The following is an 18,391-nucleotide window of genomic DNA, read 5'->3' as shown; positions in this document are numbered from 1 at the left end:
ACAGCGTTTATTTACACAAAAATAACAGGTAATGAACGAATCATTTTTTAGTGTCCATGAAATGTGTCTGCATTGACAGTTCTTGCAAATGTGAAAGTTATTGAGACTGTTCGTTGTTTTGACATAAAAAAAGCAGAGAATATCCTTTGTTTTCTCAGCGAGAAAACAGGCTTAATTTTTGGTGTGTGCTAGGAGAAATAATAAAGAAGAAGATAAATGTCCTTGAGTGCGGCTGAATATCTGCATTATTCGCCATGCGTGTGGATAAGCGCTTCTCTGTGCGTGTGTGTGCATGTGGATAATCGTGTTGTGTTATGCTGGCGGAAAAATATGGAGTAACGGAGTCGTTGACGTAAATAGAGAAGCAAGCGAAGAGTGAGGAATGCAAAGTGCGGATTACCGAGTGAGAGTGAGTGGGTGAATTCGTTTAAATATTTGTCGATCGGCTCCCAGGCGATGTGAGAAAAAAAGCTTTTAAAATAAAATCTTTTTTTGAGCATTGATTGGCCGAGAAGTGCACTCTTTTGTCAGATTTTTTTTTTTTTTTTTTTTTACATGGGGGTCACCACTTATCAAGGCCCGAAAGCCACTCAGGGATAATCAATGAGATAGTATTGTAGTAATCATTAGTATTGGGGGTTTTGATAGAGTGTCTTACTTAAGGGGGCGGTTTGTCAGGAGTTTGTTTATGTTGGACTTGAAGACGTCCAAGTTCTAGTCAGGTGGGAAACAGGCAAGCGGCAGAGAGTTCCACTGGCGTGCAGTTCTAAGAAAGAAGCTTTGCTCATGGAATCTACGTTTGGATTTAGGCACAGATAAAGAGTGGGGAAAATTATTGACAGTAGTATGCTTTCAACCACGTCCGCCGAACAAAACACATTTTAAGTTTTGTTCCCGGCAGAATTTGCTGGTTGTATTTTTAGAAATCTTTGCGCTGCTGAAATTTATCTTTTTTTGTTTGCACGCGTAATTGGGTTTTAATTTATTTATTTGTTATTTTTAGAACAAGAAGTGAATGCATTTTTTTAGGTGTGTTTGATCGCACAATATAATGTATGGTTTTTTTTGTTTTGTTTTTTAAGCAAATATAAAAATAGAAGTTTTATTCAATCTTTATTCAAACTGTTATAGCAAAATTCTAACCTGTATAATAAAATATCTTTATGCACTGTTTTTTTAATCAAATATCAGAAGTGTTGGCATTTTTTTTTTTTTTACATCAAACATTAAGATATAAGTGTTATAAAAAAAATATTTATGAAATGTTTGTTCTATTTTTTTTTTTACATAGGAATCATCACTTATCAAGGCCCAGGGGTCACTCGAGGATGAGGGTTAATGAGTGTACACTAGTCATTGGAACAATATCATAGTAATCTTTTATAGTGGAAATTTGGTAAATTGGATACTTAAGGGAATGGTTCATCAAGACAAAGTAAATAAGTTTGAAAATAATATTTATTAGAGGAAAAGGCAAGGATTGAACTCAGTATTCAAAAGTTAAAAGTGAATATATATTGTAATCCTAGGGATGCAAAGCAATTGTTTGTTTTTAGAACTAAATATATTAATTATGTCAGAGTTAAGAGAATGAACAATTCAGTATATAAATTTTCTTTCTGTGGTACTCTTGCATAATTTGACCTGAATTCTTGTGAATTCCCGTCAAGCATGGATCAGGTGAGACCGGCAATCATTGGTTTAAGATGAGTGTTCTAACAGACGCAGACTAATTAAAAAACAAACAAACTGGAAAAAAATACACATGCAAATAATAAAAAATAACAAAAACCTACCTTTAAAGGACTGAAAATATGTTTATTTATTTTTAGTATTTATTTTATTTATTTATTTTTTTTTTTTGCAAAATATTTATCAACAGAAAGTTTTTTTTTTTCTTTTTTCTTCAAGACAAGATTTTTTAACCGTAAAAACGTTAGGTATATTAGGTGTAAGTACAAGTTTTTTTGTTTTCTTTTTTGTAACCCTATTTTTTTTTTTTTTTTTTTTTTTTTTTTTTTAAAGACTTTTTGTTCAGTCAAGTTTTTTGAGGGCAGGGGGGGAATTCCACAGAAATTAAATTTTTTTTTTCAATAAAACTTGAGATTTTTTTTATTTTTTCGGTTTTCCATTTGTACATCTCCATTTGAAACCATCCTTGACACACAATCTTTTTTTAAGCAAACATTTGTGTTTACAATTGTTGCACCTCGTTTTTTTTTTTAGGACAGCAATTTCTTTTCCTGGCAATATAAGATTGTCTGCATTGGTGTTTTCATTTCTTTTTCTAACATGCATAGATTTATTTCCTTGCCTGTCATTTTTCTGTTTGGCGAGTTTGAAAATATATTTGTTTGTCAGCTTTTGCGGGGTGCGGGGTTAGTCACTTTCTTCCAATTCAAATGTTGTCTGCTTCCATTTCGATAGCTCTTTTTCATTGGCTAATCAAACGGCCAGAAAATGAATTACAAAAAAAAGAATAAATAATCAGAAAATAAAAACTCCTCCCCTAATATCACCTTAAAAATTACTAAAAACATAAAAATAAAATAACACGTCGAGTTAGCGTTTTAACACTTGAACAACGCTCGACTGACACCGATGATTGCTGGTCTCGCCCGATCCATGCTTAACGGGAATTCACGAGAATTTGGGTCAAATTATGCAAGAGTACCCTTTGTGTTGCAAAAAAAAACGTGTATGTAAATCCATGTGAGAAACATTCACGTGGCTGAAGCACGTTTTAATGTCACAAAGAAAGATAATTTACAATATATTCAGAGAGTCAGTTCAGTAAGAGTTGAGTTTGGGAGTTATTTCAGAGTAGAGAGACAGCAGTGGAGTTAGCTGAAACCCTTTTGAAAGCGACCAGAAAGGGAAACAATAAAATGTAGCTCTGAAAGGCAATTGAATTCCTGGTGGAATAAATGTCCTCATGTATTTTGTAGACCTTTGTTTTCGTTTGTCATCTTTCAACTTGAAAGGTAACATGATTTTGTCTATCGTAGTTGTAAAAGAACTTTGTATGAAACACCCTTCTTCCAAAGTGTAACTGAGTCCCTCTCCTCAAAAGTGTTAACGGAATCCCTTCCTTCAAGAATGAATTCTCATTCCCTCTCTGTTAAAAACATTGTCATCACTGTCATTGTTGTTTACACACTCTGCCACACGGAATTGGAAAGTCTGAGTCATCTAGTATCAAGTTGCAAGGTTTTTTTAGGGGATGGCTATTACACAACGAGACATGATGGAGTATGTAAGTGCCTGCACTGGACCATCTGTAAAAAAATTAAACATCCAATGTAGCAGCAAATCCTGAGAACATCAACACGAAAGAACAGTTGGAAATGACTTATATACCATACATTACGAACATGTAATCTCTACAGCCACCTACCTTGAAAATGCTGCTGTGAAATCTGACATAGTTATATGGAATAAGTCAGAAAGAGTTGCAACCTTGGTTGAAGAGAGTGTCCCTAATGATGGAGGTCTGAACAGAGCTGAAAGGGAGAAACAGACCAAATATCAAGGTCTCATGTATGATATGAAAAGAAACTGGAATCTTAGGGAGATATCGATCATACCAGTTATTATAGATGCCACAGTGCTTATGAAGAATAACCTGGTCCTACCTAACTAATATTCCTGGTGAACCAAGTGCAAAAAAGATTCAGACAATTGCACTTAAGGGAACAGCGAGGATACTAAAAAGAGCTCTCGGTTGGTTTCAATAAAAAGCAAGGGAATGCTGGCAGCTGGTTTGGCTGCCCCATACCCAGCGTTACAATCTTCAATGGAAGAAAATTAATAAAAAAAAATTAAAAAAATTATAAATGTCGTTATCAGTTCCCGTTATATATGCCGTCCCTGATATATGTACCTGTCAACAGACACCGATATACACACCAGACTATTCAATACTAGATGTAGAGTGGCTGGCAAAATCATGCCGAAGAAACGAGAAGATAAGATCTCTGAGGGAAACTTGAAAGGGATAAAAGTGCTCGAGAAATTCAAGTTAGAGATTAGTAGGTTGCTGAAGTGGAACAAGGACATGTTCATTATGGAAGACAAAAACTTGGGCAGTACTGATATGGTGGAGATGCGTATTGATACTGGAATGCATGTGCCCATACGGTAATGGCCATATCGAACACCGCTACACAACACCACTTGCAGACACCCTCTCAATGGATCTCATCCTCACCGCCGCATTAGCAAGGAGTACAATATTAAAAAATCAGATTTTCTTATGGATCATTCTTTTATGGGTATTTAGCTGGTTAAAATAGTTTTTCATAGTTCGAAAAGGGGTCTGTTATAGCAACCAAAAGCTAAAGGGGAAATAACTCTGATAAAGGAAGTAAGAGTTATTGCCCATTAGATAGATGAAAGAAAAAGACTAGAGAGTTCTAGGGAAAATGGACAATATGGCGGCTGCGCTAACATGCTCATATTGTATAATTTGTGTTTCGAATGTAATTAATATTATTATTTTCTTTTTTTTTTACATAGGCACAACCACTTAAATTCGGTAAATTTGTTAACAAGTGGAACGACTCATCAAGAACTTGTTTACATTGGACTTGAAGACAAATAGTATTAAATCTAAAATGAGCTAGTTTACTTATCTTTTAAATATTCCATGATTCCGACAACCCATTTCCCCGGACTCAGTAGGGTCAAAATTGAAAAAAAATCGTTATACATTTTGTAAATTCATCTTAATTTATTTTTAATCAGTCCATATGCGTGTCATGTTTGTACAGTGGTAACATCACCAGCTTTGAATGCTAAAGTTTTGATTTCGGTTTCAATTCTAACTGATGGCACCCAAATACTTTTTTTATTTTTTTTTTTTACTTTTGAAATCACGAGTATAATAATATATCCGAAATGTGGCCAAATTAGAATATCATGTTGAAGCATATTTTACGACCAGGCAAAGCCAGGTGCCACTCTGCTACTATATATACAATTGTATTTTTATTTCATTTTTTTTTTTTTTTTTCAGGTGGAAACGCACACAAAAGAACAAGCCAAATCAGAAAAACAAATTTCCAGTTTACAAGCAAGACTTACGAACTTACAAGTAAGATGAGTTTATTTTCGGCTGTCTTGTAACTTCCGCTTCCTTTATTTTGTTGAAAAAGGGCGATTTCACGATGATACTTGACTTTTTTATTTAAAACTTTAATTCAAGTCATCTATATATATAAAAGCGAAAATGTATGTATGTGTGTTCGCTTTTTGTGTATGTCAACAAAAGGCTTTTTTCAAAGAAGCGGTCGCTCGCTTCACAACTTTTTAAAACTTTTTATATCACATATAAATCGTAATATCTCACAGTTAACAACGAAGTTCGCCTGTCTATTTAATTTGCTCGATTTCAGGAAGATAAATATTCAACATTTGTCGCTCGCCGCATGTGGGTTAGTCTTTTTCCTATAACATCTTCGGGGAAAAAAAAAAGCATTCAGCAGTAAACTATCCCGCAGTCAAACTTGATCTCATTAACTCATTAAAACGGGCACCTGCCAAATCCAAGTAATTAAATAAATTCCAACGTGTTTCAGTTAGCATTTCGCGGTGGGGCAATGGTTAACATCGCATGTTTTTTTTTTTCACACTTTAATTTACAACTTTGCCTCAACGGTTCGGGTTCGATCCTCATACTTACTTTTTTTTTTTTAACCCCCCTCCCCCCTCCAAACACCCGGGCAATGCCAGGTACCCCTCGCTAGTTATGTATAAAAATAATTTTATAAAGTCAACAGTAGGGTCTCTACAGTGCAATGTAGACTACAATGTATTGTGAACTAAGTCGCTGCAGAAAAATATATGACGCTTTCTCCTTGTTCACAGCGATAAGTCCTCAATTAGAGGAGGGACTCAGTCAATTTGATTGAAAAATGGGTGATTTCATCGATTTTGATGAGAACGAAAATATGAGAGTATGAAACATTCGTTGATCATCATTCAATCCCGGGCAACGTTGGGTCTCCCTGCTAGTTTATTACGATAATTGATAACTATCATGAATTGGTTGGTTGGTTGTTTTTGTTTTATGGCATATCAACCCTTTTTGGGTTATTTAATGCTGAATCCAAAGATTTTGAAGAAAAATTTTTTAATAGAATATATTTGTTGTTTTCACGTCGGTTTCTATTTAACCCATAGTTGGGACCCTAACAGGTACTACCACTCCGAGTCAGAGTGGACCTGGGAGCAATGGTAATTAAAGCCCACAAGCTGGGGCCTCACCACTGGATATAGTTTAAGGTCATATCCAGGTCCCCCATTGAGGGACTTTTACCCTCTGCAGGGGGGGGGGGGGCAGTCGGCATATTCTAATGCCCCACCGACAGGGCCTATCATGAATGGACTTTGCGAGCACCTGCCAAGCCAGTAGTTAACATTGCATATTGGTTTGAAAAAAAAGGGTATTTCGTTAGTCAACTATATCCTGAAATTTTATTGATATTGAACATTTTTCCGATGATGCAACAAAACAAATAAAATAAGAATTTTAACATCAATAAATTATTTGATAAAACAGGTACATCACTTCACTCCAAACTCAAATCGGTAGTCAACTGAATAGACAGCAGCAGATGAATAGCCATTCAAAATGACCAAATATGCAAACATTAGCAGGAAATCACCAGAAAACAACCATAAATAATAAAATAAAAATGTATTACTTCACCAAGACAATGCACCATGTCACAATTTGATGGCAGAACTACATGAATTATACTTCAAATTGCTTCTGCATTCACTTCATTCTCCAGATTTATTTTTAGGATCAGATATAGAAGTGATAGTATAGTTTTGAGTTCAGGTTTATAATGTGTTAGTATAGTGTTGTGTTTAAATATAGAAGTGATTGTATAGTTTTCGGGTTCAGAAATATAAAGTGATAGTATAGTTTTGAGTTCAGGTTTATAATGTGTTAGTATAGTGTTGTGTTTAAATATAGAAGTGATTGTATAGTTTTCGGGTTCAGAAATATAAAGTGATAGTATAGTTTTGAGTTCAGGTTTATAATGTGTTAGTATAGTGTTGTGTTTAAATATAGAAGTGATAGTGTAGTTTTCGGGTTCAGAAATATAAAGTGATAGAGTATAGTTTTCAAGTTCAGATCTAGCTTTTAATGACTACTGGTCATTTGCAAACCTCAATAAAATGCTCCAGAGAAAGAGACTCGTCTTCAATGAAGAATTCGAAACAGAAGCTGGGGTGTAGTTTGACGTGAAAGGTAGGTTTTTCTCCAAAAAGTGCATAAAGTTTTAGAGAAGCATTGGAGACTGTGTCGATTAATGGAGTTGAATTTTGCTCCAAAGATGTTTTATTTTTTTAGGTCTGGAACTTTTTGTGTAATCGATATATCTATATAATTGAGAAGGTGCATGAGGATAACTCTCAACCTATATACTCAATAGATTTTTGATCTGCAGACTTGAAATTTGGTATATAGGGTATTCAGACACGTAGAAAACTTTTTAATCGCTTTTCATCCAGAAAAAAGGGCTGCTAAGGGGTCAAAATTGAATTGGGGAGTCATCGTATTTTTATCTGTTTGTCAACTGTTTCATGACTGTGCATGCGTGAATTGTTCACATGACAGCTTCCTTATGTTAAAAATAAGTATGTTTGCAAACACTTTGTCTAGTTCGTGTCAAGCTAGCCTAATGGTTATCATACTTGACTCACTGTCTTTAGGTTTTGGTTTCGATCTCAGCTCAATTATTTTTTTTTTTTACTTACAAGAAGTGAACTGTTTAGAAAAAATATAATTCTCGCATGCACATGTCCCAGTTTCTTTCCATTTTTTTTTTCTTACTTCATTTTTTTTTTTAATAAGGAATTTCATGTTACATTTAACACCGGGCAACGCTGGGTATATCTGCTAGTATGATGTAAAATAAAAACAACAAGAACAAGTCTTCTTTGATAAAGTTTTTTTTTTACAGTGAAAGTCTCAGAAAACAAAATGATTTAAACCATGTTATAAAAACATTCTCTAACATTAATTAATCTTACAAAATAATGTTTCCTATTTAAAATATGCACTGTGCAAGTACAGATCGACTTCAGAATTACAACCGCCATCAACAACATTTGATGTATTCTTTTTCTCTCTCTCTATGAGGGGTTGACCTCTAAGGTTAATACCACCAGAAAAATGAAGAGTAAAGAAAAAAAAAAATGAGATGTCTTCAATAAGTTTCCAGACTTTTTTTGTACAGGCATTTAAACAAGCATTGATGTAGCCTTCAAACACAGCGCCTTTCATATATGTATATTGTTGTAGACTCTTGAAAATTCAGTATGCTATTGTTATACATCCTATGAGATAACTGACCAATTTTAAATGGTTCAAATGAACAGCTACAGTAGGAACTGGAATACACCCTACTAAAGCCTGGCTGTCACAGTTGGTGAATTTCAAAAATGTAGTCTGTATGCGAGAACACTTTAGAAGAACGATATGGAATGAAATTTTGTTTTAAACCTAGAAAAAATGCCATAGATACATGGAATACTTCAGACTGCTTTTGAACCATATTGCCTGAATCGACCATCAGTTTTTGAGTGGCATAAGAGATTCAAGGAAAGCAGGGAGCCTGTGAGGGATGGTGAGAGCAGTAAGGAAGTCAGAACACCAGAGTTGATTGGCCAAATAAAGAATTTCACGGATAAGGACCGTCGTGTGTCTATAGAAACAATAAGTGCTCAGTTTGATGTCAGTGTGGGAACTGTGACATAAAATTAATCGCAAAGAACTAAAGATGTGAAAGATTTGCGCTAATGCACCAGTCCACAGCTCCATCTTTGTCACAAACTATTTGACTAAGATGGGCATCAAGACAGTTCCTCACCCTCCCTATTGTCCAGGCCTTGCTCCTTATGGCTTTTAATTATTCCATAAGCTTAAGAAAAACCTTAGAGGCTGTTGCTATGAGACAGTTAAGGACATGAAAGATGCGGTGATGAGGGTCATTGACATGCTTACACAAGATGACTTCCATGGAGTCTTCCAGAAATTGTTGGAACGGTACACCAAGTGCATTGCAGCCGGAGGAGATTACTTTGAAGGGAACTAAGGTTTGATGGGTGTACTATCAATAAAAGTGCCGGTACAAAAAGTTTAGCAACTTATTGAAGGCACTTTGTAATCAAGTCTTCTTTGAAAAAGATGTCTTACACCAAGTATTCCAGACGAAAAACAAGATTGTAATCTTTTAACAAAATATTTTATAACGTTATTCGGTTTCCTAAAATTTCCAAATGAACGAGTTATTTTTGTTTTTTCATGTTTAGCGTTTGCAGGAACAGAGTCAGCGCCAACCATTGGCTGTTACCAATTTGCCACCAAAATCAGTCAGCAACTCAAGCTCAAAACACGGCGCTAAAAATTTCAAAGAAGCGGGAGAGAAACAGGTGAAAAAAGCAGAAAAAACATCCAAGGTTCGTAGAATTTTTTTCATTTTATTTTTTAATTTTCACTTTTTAAGTCAATCAAGTACGGACTAATTTCATTTTAAGATCGAGAAGAAAGCAAAATGCATTCTGATGGATTTTACAAATTTTGATTAGTTTTGAAATCTAAATTTTAAAAATTTTGTTTTATTTTATGCATTTTTAACCTCAATAAATATTTGATTTATTGAGGTCGGTGTAAAAATAATGTCGCTTTTTTTTATGTATATATATATATATATACAGTGATGATCATATTTATTGGCACGGTAAAATAAAAGTTACATTTTGTCTAATAAATTCTAAAAAAGGGATTAAATTAAAGAAAATAACAAAGTATATTATGTATTTTTAACTGGCCTTTCCGATGCAGCAATCGGATTTTAGAAAAAAATAAATAACAAAGGAACAACAAACATAATTGCAAAAAACCCTTGTTCAAAATTATTGGCACGATTTATTTAATAATCAATTGTATAGCCTTTGGCCTTGATTACCTTCCTCAGTCGCTTTTCATAGTTTACAACCAAGTTGTTGCACTCTTCAGTAGTAATTTTAGCCCACTCTTCCTGACAATAATCCTCCAATTGAATAAGATTCTTAGGCTTCCTTTGCATTACCCTCAATTTTAATGTTCTCCATAAATTTTCAATTGGATTAAGGTCTGGGCTTTGTGATGGCCACTCCAAAACATTAATATGATTGTCCTCAAGCCATTTCTTAGTCAGTTTAGCCGAATGCTTTGGGTCATTATCTTGCATGAACCACCAACGACGACCAAGTGAGAGCTCTTTAGCAGAGTCTTTCAGGTTTTCATCCAATATTTTAACATAATCTTCCTTTTTTATGCTACCTGTGACCTTAACAAGTCGCCCTGGTCCAGAGGCAGCAAAGGATCCCCAAAACATCAAACTGCCTCCACCGTGCTTCACTGTGGGTATGGTGTTCTTAGGCAGGAAAGCTTCGCCAGATTTTCTGTAAATATCAGACACTTTATTATGGCCAAATAACTCTATTTTCGTTTCGTCAGTCCATAGAACACGTTTCCAGAATGCAACATCTTTATCAATATGACGTTTTGCAAAGGCTAGCCTTGCTTTCAGGTGCATAGGCTTCAATAAGGGAGTCTTTCTCGGACGACATGCTTTTAAACCAGCTCTCTTCAAAACTCTACCAACTGTATGTCGAGATACATTCACTCCAGAGGTGCTCTGTTCATCAACAATCTCCCCAACAGAGATTCTTGGGTTTTGTTTTACTTGTCGAACAATTTTCCGTTCATCTCTTGGGGAAAGAATCCTTTTTCTCCCTCTACCCTCTAAACTCATAACGTGGCCTTGCGATTTGAACTTGTTTATTATGGCTCTAACAGTGGATTTGGGAAGGTTTAGCTTCTTTGAAATCTTATCATAGCCCTCCCCATTGGTATGGCATGCTACAACAAGCTTCCTGACGTCTTCGCTGTGTTCCTTAGTTTTAACCATGGCGATTGAAAATTATAATTTCGTCACTTATAATAGTTTAAATAAATCGCTATCTAAAAATTATCTGAAAAAAATTATTCACTGAATTAGCGTTAAACAAGCATAATATGGCTATAAAAAAGTTCAGAAAGCACGTAAACCGGAAATTGATTGATATTATATTGATACTAAAAGAAAAACAAAGCCGTGCCAATAATTTTGAACAAGGGTTTTTTGCAATTATGTTTGTTATTCCTTTGTTATTTATTTTTTCTAAAATCCGATTGCTGCATCGGAAAGGCCAGTTAAAAATACATAATATACTTTGTTATTTTCTTTAATTTAATCCCTTTTTTAGAATTTATTAGACAAAATTTAACTTTTATTTTACCGTGCCAATAAATATGATCATCACTGTATATCTGATAAAAAATAACATTATTTTTGCACCAAGCTAATTATAATGAATAAAAAATAATTTATGTATGATTATAAAAAGACTTTTCTTGTATAAGTTTCTTTTTTGTTTCTCCCCTGAAGAAAAGATACTACTCTCGAAAATCAGGGACATCAAAATCTACTACCTTGTACAACGTACACAAGTGGCAAAAAGAAAGTCCTCACTTGTAATTTTAAAAAAAAACTACAAATTTAAGCTAAATTTAATGTAACTGTTTAAACGAACTATACCTCATTTGATTCGCCTTTTATTCCTCTATAATTTTACCTGTTCATATTTGACTTTTAATTGAACTATTCTAGTGTTCACGTCAATTTAAAAAAATAACTTCAAATTGAGGAGGCAAAAAAGAAAGTCTGCAGCAACAAATTCGCTTAAAACCAGCTTAAATTATCGCCCCTAAATCAGTTTAAAATATCCACCAACAGGCAACAAAGCATCTCTAATCGTAATTGTTGTTGTTTCAGGTTATACAACGTAACATTTAGTCCATATGCCACGACTTTCTCTTAGTGATCGTCAGGAGCTCATTGATCTCCACCTTTCTTGTTTATCCAATCAAGAAATCGGCCGCAGATTGAAATGTGATAAAAATTAGTACGAAAGACTATGCAAAAGCAGCGACAATGTTCGTGATGGCCCTAAATCTGGTTGTACTAGAGTTACTTCTAACAGGGAAGACAATCCTATCAAGATCCGCAGCTTAAGAAACAGATTGGAAACTGTTCCCCAAATCCAACAACAGTGCAATCTTGTTAAAAAGTGCTCTCTTTCTACTGTCAAGAACAGATTAAAGGAATTTAATTTGCGAGGATATGTTGCAAGACGCAAGCCAGTGATTTCTGTAAAGAACAAAAAGTGCTGTCTGGACTCCATCAGATGCAATGAAGATTGTGACTCTTCATATTTGTCAAACATGCTTTTTAGCAACGAAAGCAAGTTCAATAGGCTAGGCAGTATGTCCGTTGGAGGAAAGACGAAGAATTTAATTCTAGGTGCTCAGTTTCAACATTGCAAGGTGGTGGAGGTTCAGTTTTGGTGTAGGGCATTATTAATACCAATGGTCCAGGGCTTATAGTTCGCTTGAAAGGTTGAATTAATTCGACCAAGTACATTAATATGTTGACTGAGCATTTTCTACCCTACTTTGGTCAGAATTTGGGTGAAAATCCCATCTTCATGCAGGATAATGTTCTCATTCACACAGCTGGCAATGTCAAGAGGTTCCTGGAAGAGCATGATATTCCGTGTTTGGATTGGCCTGCACAATCTCCAGACCTCAATCCTATCAAAAACCTATGGCATTACATCAAGCAGCAGTTACGCAATGATAAAATTTCAAATTTGGAAGAACTTTGGGCAAAAATTTAAGAAAAGTGGGATGTCCTTTTGCCGGAGTATTGCTGCAGTCTAATTCAAGGAATTCACAAAAGATTGCAGGCTGTCACAATTGCAGAAGGGATATGCTACTAAATATTAACTAGTTCAAAGGCCTTTTCCGCCGGGATTCTCGGTCGGCTCACTCCGTCTTAAAACTTTTTATATCACGACTTAAGAACGGGGGTCGCGGCTATCCTTAATTTGCCCGACTTTTACATGCTATTTTCAATCACCGCGTCTTCATTACACTTTTCAGTAAAAAAAAAAAAAAAAAGCGAATGATGGGGCGGGGAAAGAAACTGGCTTGTATCGCAAAACTAGGTCAAACATCATGCGACTTAACTTTCTCACACCTGTCAATTTCACTTTATAAACGTTAACTTAAGACACTTATCACTTCCTCTTCCCCTCGTGGCCGAGATGGTTAGGTCGCAGGGTTTTTTTTTTCCATTTTGTTTCCACCTTCACATCAAGGCTTCGGGCTTCAAGCCTACCTTCCTACTAAATTTTTTTTTTTTTAAACAGGGTTTATTTGATCGACCCCCCCCCCCAACACGCATACCTCTAAACACCCGGGCAACGCCGGCTGCCCCATACCAGTAAATAAGTAAATCAACAAAACGATTATGACCTATCTTTTTAAATGAATGCTAGACTTGACTTCTCCACTTTTGGCAATAAAAATTCTTTGTGATTTTTTTAATTATTCGCTCTACCAATCTAATGTTGAGCATTCACAAAGTTGCAGTTGATATAACCTCCGATTTTCTTCAGGTGTATCTTGTCAAACTAGCAAATCTTTCTGTCGAACTCCGGGATCCGCACAAAATTTCAAACAGAACCCTGTACTTAATCCACGGGAATAACATGCTCTCGTTCCGTCAGCCGTGATTGGGTAGCGATTCTAAGTAATTCGCAGTTGTATTTCTGAGTGTCGCCTGCACTGAGGAGTGAACCTTCAACCTCTAGAATAGTGATAAATAGTAAGAATGTGTATATAAAAAAAAAAACTAAAATAGGTTCAAGGCTCCTAAAATTCATAATCGAACCCGTGGCTTAGTGAATAAAGTACTTGTTAAAATTTAGTTGTAAGTTGCACTTTTCTGGTGATTGAACAGTAGTTTGAACGATCCAAATAAAATATAATGATGGTGTCGTCTGATGTACATAGATCAAGCTGGTCTCATATATCATTCTTCATAGTAGTTTATTAATTTGGGTCTTCTTTTATTCGCAGTTGTATTTTTGAGTGTCGCCTGCACTGAGGCTTGAACGTTCAACTGTCAGAAGAACGATATATAGTGAAAAGTAGTAAGAATTGGCAGAACACAAAGTAGGCTCCCGAAAATTATGCTAAAACTTTTTTGCAAGGAACCGTAAAATACTTGGTAAAATTTAGTTGTTAGCTGCATCGTTCTGGAGGTTGAATAGCAGTGTAAAGAATCCAAATGATATGAAGGTGATAATACATAGTGATTTTATATGGATCAAGTTAGTCTTGTATATTATCTGTAGTAGAACCAGCAGCAGTAGCAGTATAAAAAGCAGTAGTAGTAGCAGTAGTATTAGAATTCTCTATCTATATAAAAGCGAAGTACGTCCAAGGATGGAATACTGTTGCCATATCTGGGCAGGAGCTGCTAAAAACAGCTTATCCTGCCTTAACAGAGTACAAAATAGACTTCGTGGCTTAGTGGGGGATGCCCTTTTCTCTACCCTGCAACCTCTCTCCCACAGAAGAGACGTTGCGAGCCTATCCTTGTTTTATCGTTATATCCATGGCAGGTGCTCGTCTGAACTCCAATCTCTGCCCCCCCCCTCGCCAATCTTTCACGAAAAACACCCGTCTAGCTGAATCCACTGTGAAAAATTTCCCCCACTCTTTATCTGTGCCTAAATCAAAACGTGGATTCCATGAATAAAGCTTCTTTCTTAGAACTGCACGCCTGTGGAACTCTGTTCCGTCTGCCTGCTTCCCACCTGACTACAACTTGGATGTCTTCAAGTCCAACGTTAACAAATTCCTAATGAACCGCCCCCTTAAGTAGACACTTCATCAAATTTCCACACTAACGTAATGTACTTGCAATAACCCTTATCCGTGAGTGGCTTCCGGGCCTTGATAAGTGGTGATCACTGTGTAAAAAAAAAAAAAAAAAAAGTATTAGAAATAGTAGTAGCAGTATTAGTAGTAGTAGTAGTAGTAGCAGTATTAGAAGTAGTAGCAGCAGCAACAGAAGCAGCAGTAGTTGTAGTATTCGAAGCAGTAGCAGTATTAGTAGTAATATCAGTAGTAGCAGCGTTATTATTAGTAGTAGCAACAGAAAAAGTAGTAATAGTAGTAGCAATAGAAGTTGACATAGCAGCGGTAGTAGAAGTAGTATTAGAAGTAGTAGCAACAGTATTAGCAGCTGTAGTAGTAGCATTAGTAGTAACTGAATGTTAATTTGGGAATTCCTTTTTTTCTGATTCATTTTATTATTATTTATTTATTTTTTTTTTTTTTTGTAGGCTTTACAGAATATGTGCGATTTACTTCCAGTCCTTCTTAATTGGGTTGTGGAAACGCAACTCCGATCTCCTTTGGCAGAAATTACTTCAGCTGGCAAAGCGGCTCAGAGGTTATGGCAACCTGACAATGCCAATTCAGAGGGCATGGAAACATCAGACCTCGTTCAGGAACGTTGCATGAAGGTACAAAATTTATTCAAAACCCTATCGTACTTCTGAATTTTGGAGATTCAGATTATTTGAATTATTATTTATATCTTGAGATTGTTTCCATGTTTTGACTGACATAACCTCCAACCTTCTTCAGGTATAGCTTGTCAAACTCCAGAATCTTTCTATCAAACTTGAGAATCGGCGCTGATTTCGAATCCTTTATTTTATCCATGACAGTGAAACGCTCTCGTTCCATCAGCCACGACTGGGTACAAGTCTTGAGTAACTCGCAATTGTATTCATAGTACTGCCCGCACTGAGGATTGAACCTTCAACCTCCAGGAAAGTTTCTCTTTGAACTAAATTTACCTAATACTTTATCCGTTACGCTGATGGAACTAGAGCATGCTACCTCCGTGGATTAAATAAAGGGTTCTGTTTGAAATTCCATGCAGATTCTTGAGTTCAACAGAAAGATTCCCGAGTTCAAACAAGATACACTTGGAAAAGATTGGAGGTTACATTGACTGAAACGTTGTGCAAATAACACTCAAAATGAGAACAGTAGTCCAAATATTCCAAATAATCAATCCTCATCTCAAAAATTGAGAACCATAAATCTGATTTCTCTTTCTTTGTTAATCTATTATATACAAGACACTTGTCTGTATGTATGTTTGTATGTCCAGCTAAAAGCAAAAATTACAAAGACAATGAAAATTGATGTATTATATCGTATATTATGTTTCTTTTAGTCTGTTTACATTTGTGAATTTTGGAGATGAGGATTGGTTATTCGTATTATTTGGATTCATCAGACTACTGTTGTCATCTTGGGTGTCATTTTCACAACGTTTGGGTCAATATAACCTCCAACTTTCTTCAGGTGTATCTTGTTGAACTCAGGAAGTCCAAATTTTCAAGTTACAACAGAAACGTTCCAGAGTTCGACAAGATACACCTGAAGAAGGTCAGAGTTACATCGATCAAAACATTATGAAAATAGCACTCAAGATGAGAACACTATTCCGATGTCTGTCTGTTTGTTCCAATACTTCTTGGAAACTACTGGGGCGATCTGGCTTATTATATGTATGCTAGTGTCATCAAGTTTAGCCGACTCCTCCTGTAGGGGGAAGTTTCATGGGAATATTAAGTTCACAAACCATCCCCAGTTGCATGTATAATCCAGTTAAGGAAGATAACAACATTAGGTTTTGTAGTTTGTCGGCTCCCTCCTACATACAGCACCTAGTTATCCATAAAACACTAGGTCACCCATATGATATTGACCAGGCTCAACATTGCTTAACTTTGCTGATCTAATGAGAAACGGTGTGTCATCATGATCAATTAATTAATACTGAACCAGAAATAAAGAGCTAAATTTTGCTTCATCGCACCAGTCACAAGGTTGTCAATATGCAATTTTTATAACTGAGATTTGAGTCAGTCGGAACCGAGAAACAAGATAGATGAGATGCATCCAAAAATCTAGAGAGAATCAAAATGAATGTTGCCTTGAGACTCTGCCTGTAAATCAACCATTTTAAGACTAGGTATGAAAATCAAGTAAGAAATGATTGACGTAATCTCGGCCCCAAAAAGCAAATTCTCTGAATAAAACCTTTGGAACTCCAGTAAGTCTCCATTTTATTTCCATGCGTGATTAGATTCGACTTAAGTTAAACAGAAGATCAATAACCACATGATAACCACACATAGAATGGCTACAATAAAAAAAATAAGAATGGAAGACCAGAGACCGTGCATGTATGTAAAAAGACTTTGTTTTATTGATTGTTTCTTGAGTGTTTCATGATTGCTTATGTAAAAGACTATGTGCAAACCGTCATATCCAAGACATTACAAACCAACAAACCACTCCCAACTATTGTAAAACAGTTGTAAACTCATTTCTAATCCTATCACTCAGATTTTTTTGTTCACCACATCCTGACTAACAAGCCTATTCAGCTTCCTTTTGTGTACCTTGGTGAACAACTTTCTCTCCAGTGTTCTGCTGACAAACCCCTTTATGGGATTGGAATTTCAACATTTAGTAAAACAGATTCATTGTAAAACTGACTTTTAATGAGATATTTCTTCATTGAATTATCTTTCCAAAAGAAATGTAAATATTTAATTAAAAGAAATGGGCACAGATGGGGAGGGTAGTGGTTATCGAGTGAAACAAAATCTCCAACCCTGACGTTGTGTGCTGTCGATTTCTTTTTATTTTGTTCTGATCATGTTCTTGTCTCTCATATCTTGGCGTACACAGGCTGACGAGTATGTCAAAAGTGAAAGAAAAAAACAAATCAAAAGAAAAGGAAACACAAACTCCGACATTTTCTATAAATATCAGTTGCACATTAGGTGTGTGTGACACTATCGACCCTTGACACGCTAACGTCCACATTTAGTAGTCGTCTGCTGAAGCCTTTTTGTCATCAGTTGATCAATTCATTACCCCATTAACTCAGAGCTATGACCTGCATTCTCCTAACTCAAATTTGCAACTGCCTTCAACTCTGTCCAACTGGCAACTGCCATCGACTGTGTCTCTCATAAACCGTCACATCCAAGACTCTACAAACTGCTCTCAACCATTGTAAAACAGTCGTAAACTCATTTCCAGTTCTAAAACTAACTCTAAATATATTCCAGGTCCTTTTGTTTGCTACATCCTGACTAACAATCCTATTCAGCTTCCTTTAGTGTATCTTGATGAACAACTTTCTCTTCATTCTTCTGCCGATAAATCCGTTTCCCTTTACTTTTATTATACTTCTTTTTTTCTTTCTACCTCACTTCATAACTTTTGGGAGTCGAACACCGATAGTATCACAAGATGATAATGCCCGAGAGATACTGTTAATTTCGAGTAAATTCTATTTTTGGCATTGGTTTCCCCGATAATTTTTGTCGTAAG

General features: G+C 35.6%; 1 protein-coding gene across 1 annotated transcript in view; it reads left to right on the top strand.

Annotated features, from left to right (window-relative positions):
* LOC145259105 (coiled-coil domain-containing protein 138-like) overlaps positions 1–18,391 on the top strand; it is a 152,019-nt gene that overhangs the window by 60,732 nt on the left and 72,896 nt on the right. The window contains exons 7-9 of the mRNA XM_080116761.1: positions 5,018–5,095; positions 9,331–9,477; positions 15,304–15,486. Of these exons, the coding sequence (XP_079972887.1) occupies positions 5,018–5,095; positions 9,331–9,477; positions 15,304–15,486 (408 nt within the window). The remainder of the gene's footprint in view (positions 1–5,017; positions 5,096–9,330; positions 9,478–15,303; positions 15,487–18,391) is intronic.

Source organism: Euprymna scolopes, chromosome 34 (genome assembly GCF_053919585.1).
Source record: "Euprymna scolopes isolate OS-2025 chromosome 34, ASM5391958v1, whole genome shotgun sequence".
Classification (NCBI taxonomy): domain Eukaryota; kingdom Metazoa; phylum Mollusca; class Cephalopoda; order Sepiida; family Sepiolidae; genus Euprymna; species Euprymna scolopes.
Note: the sequence above shows the minus strand (reverse complement) of the source record. Positions and strands in the feature narration are given on the sequence as shown.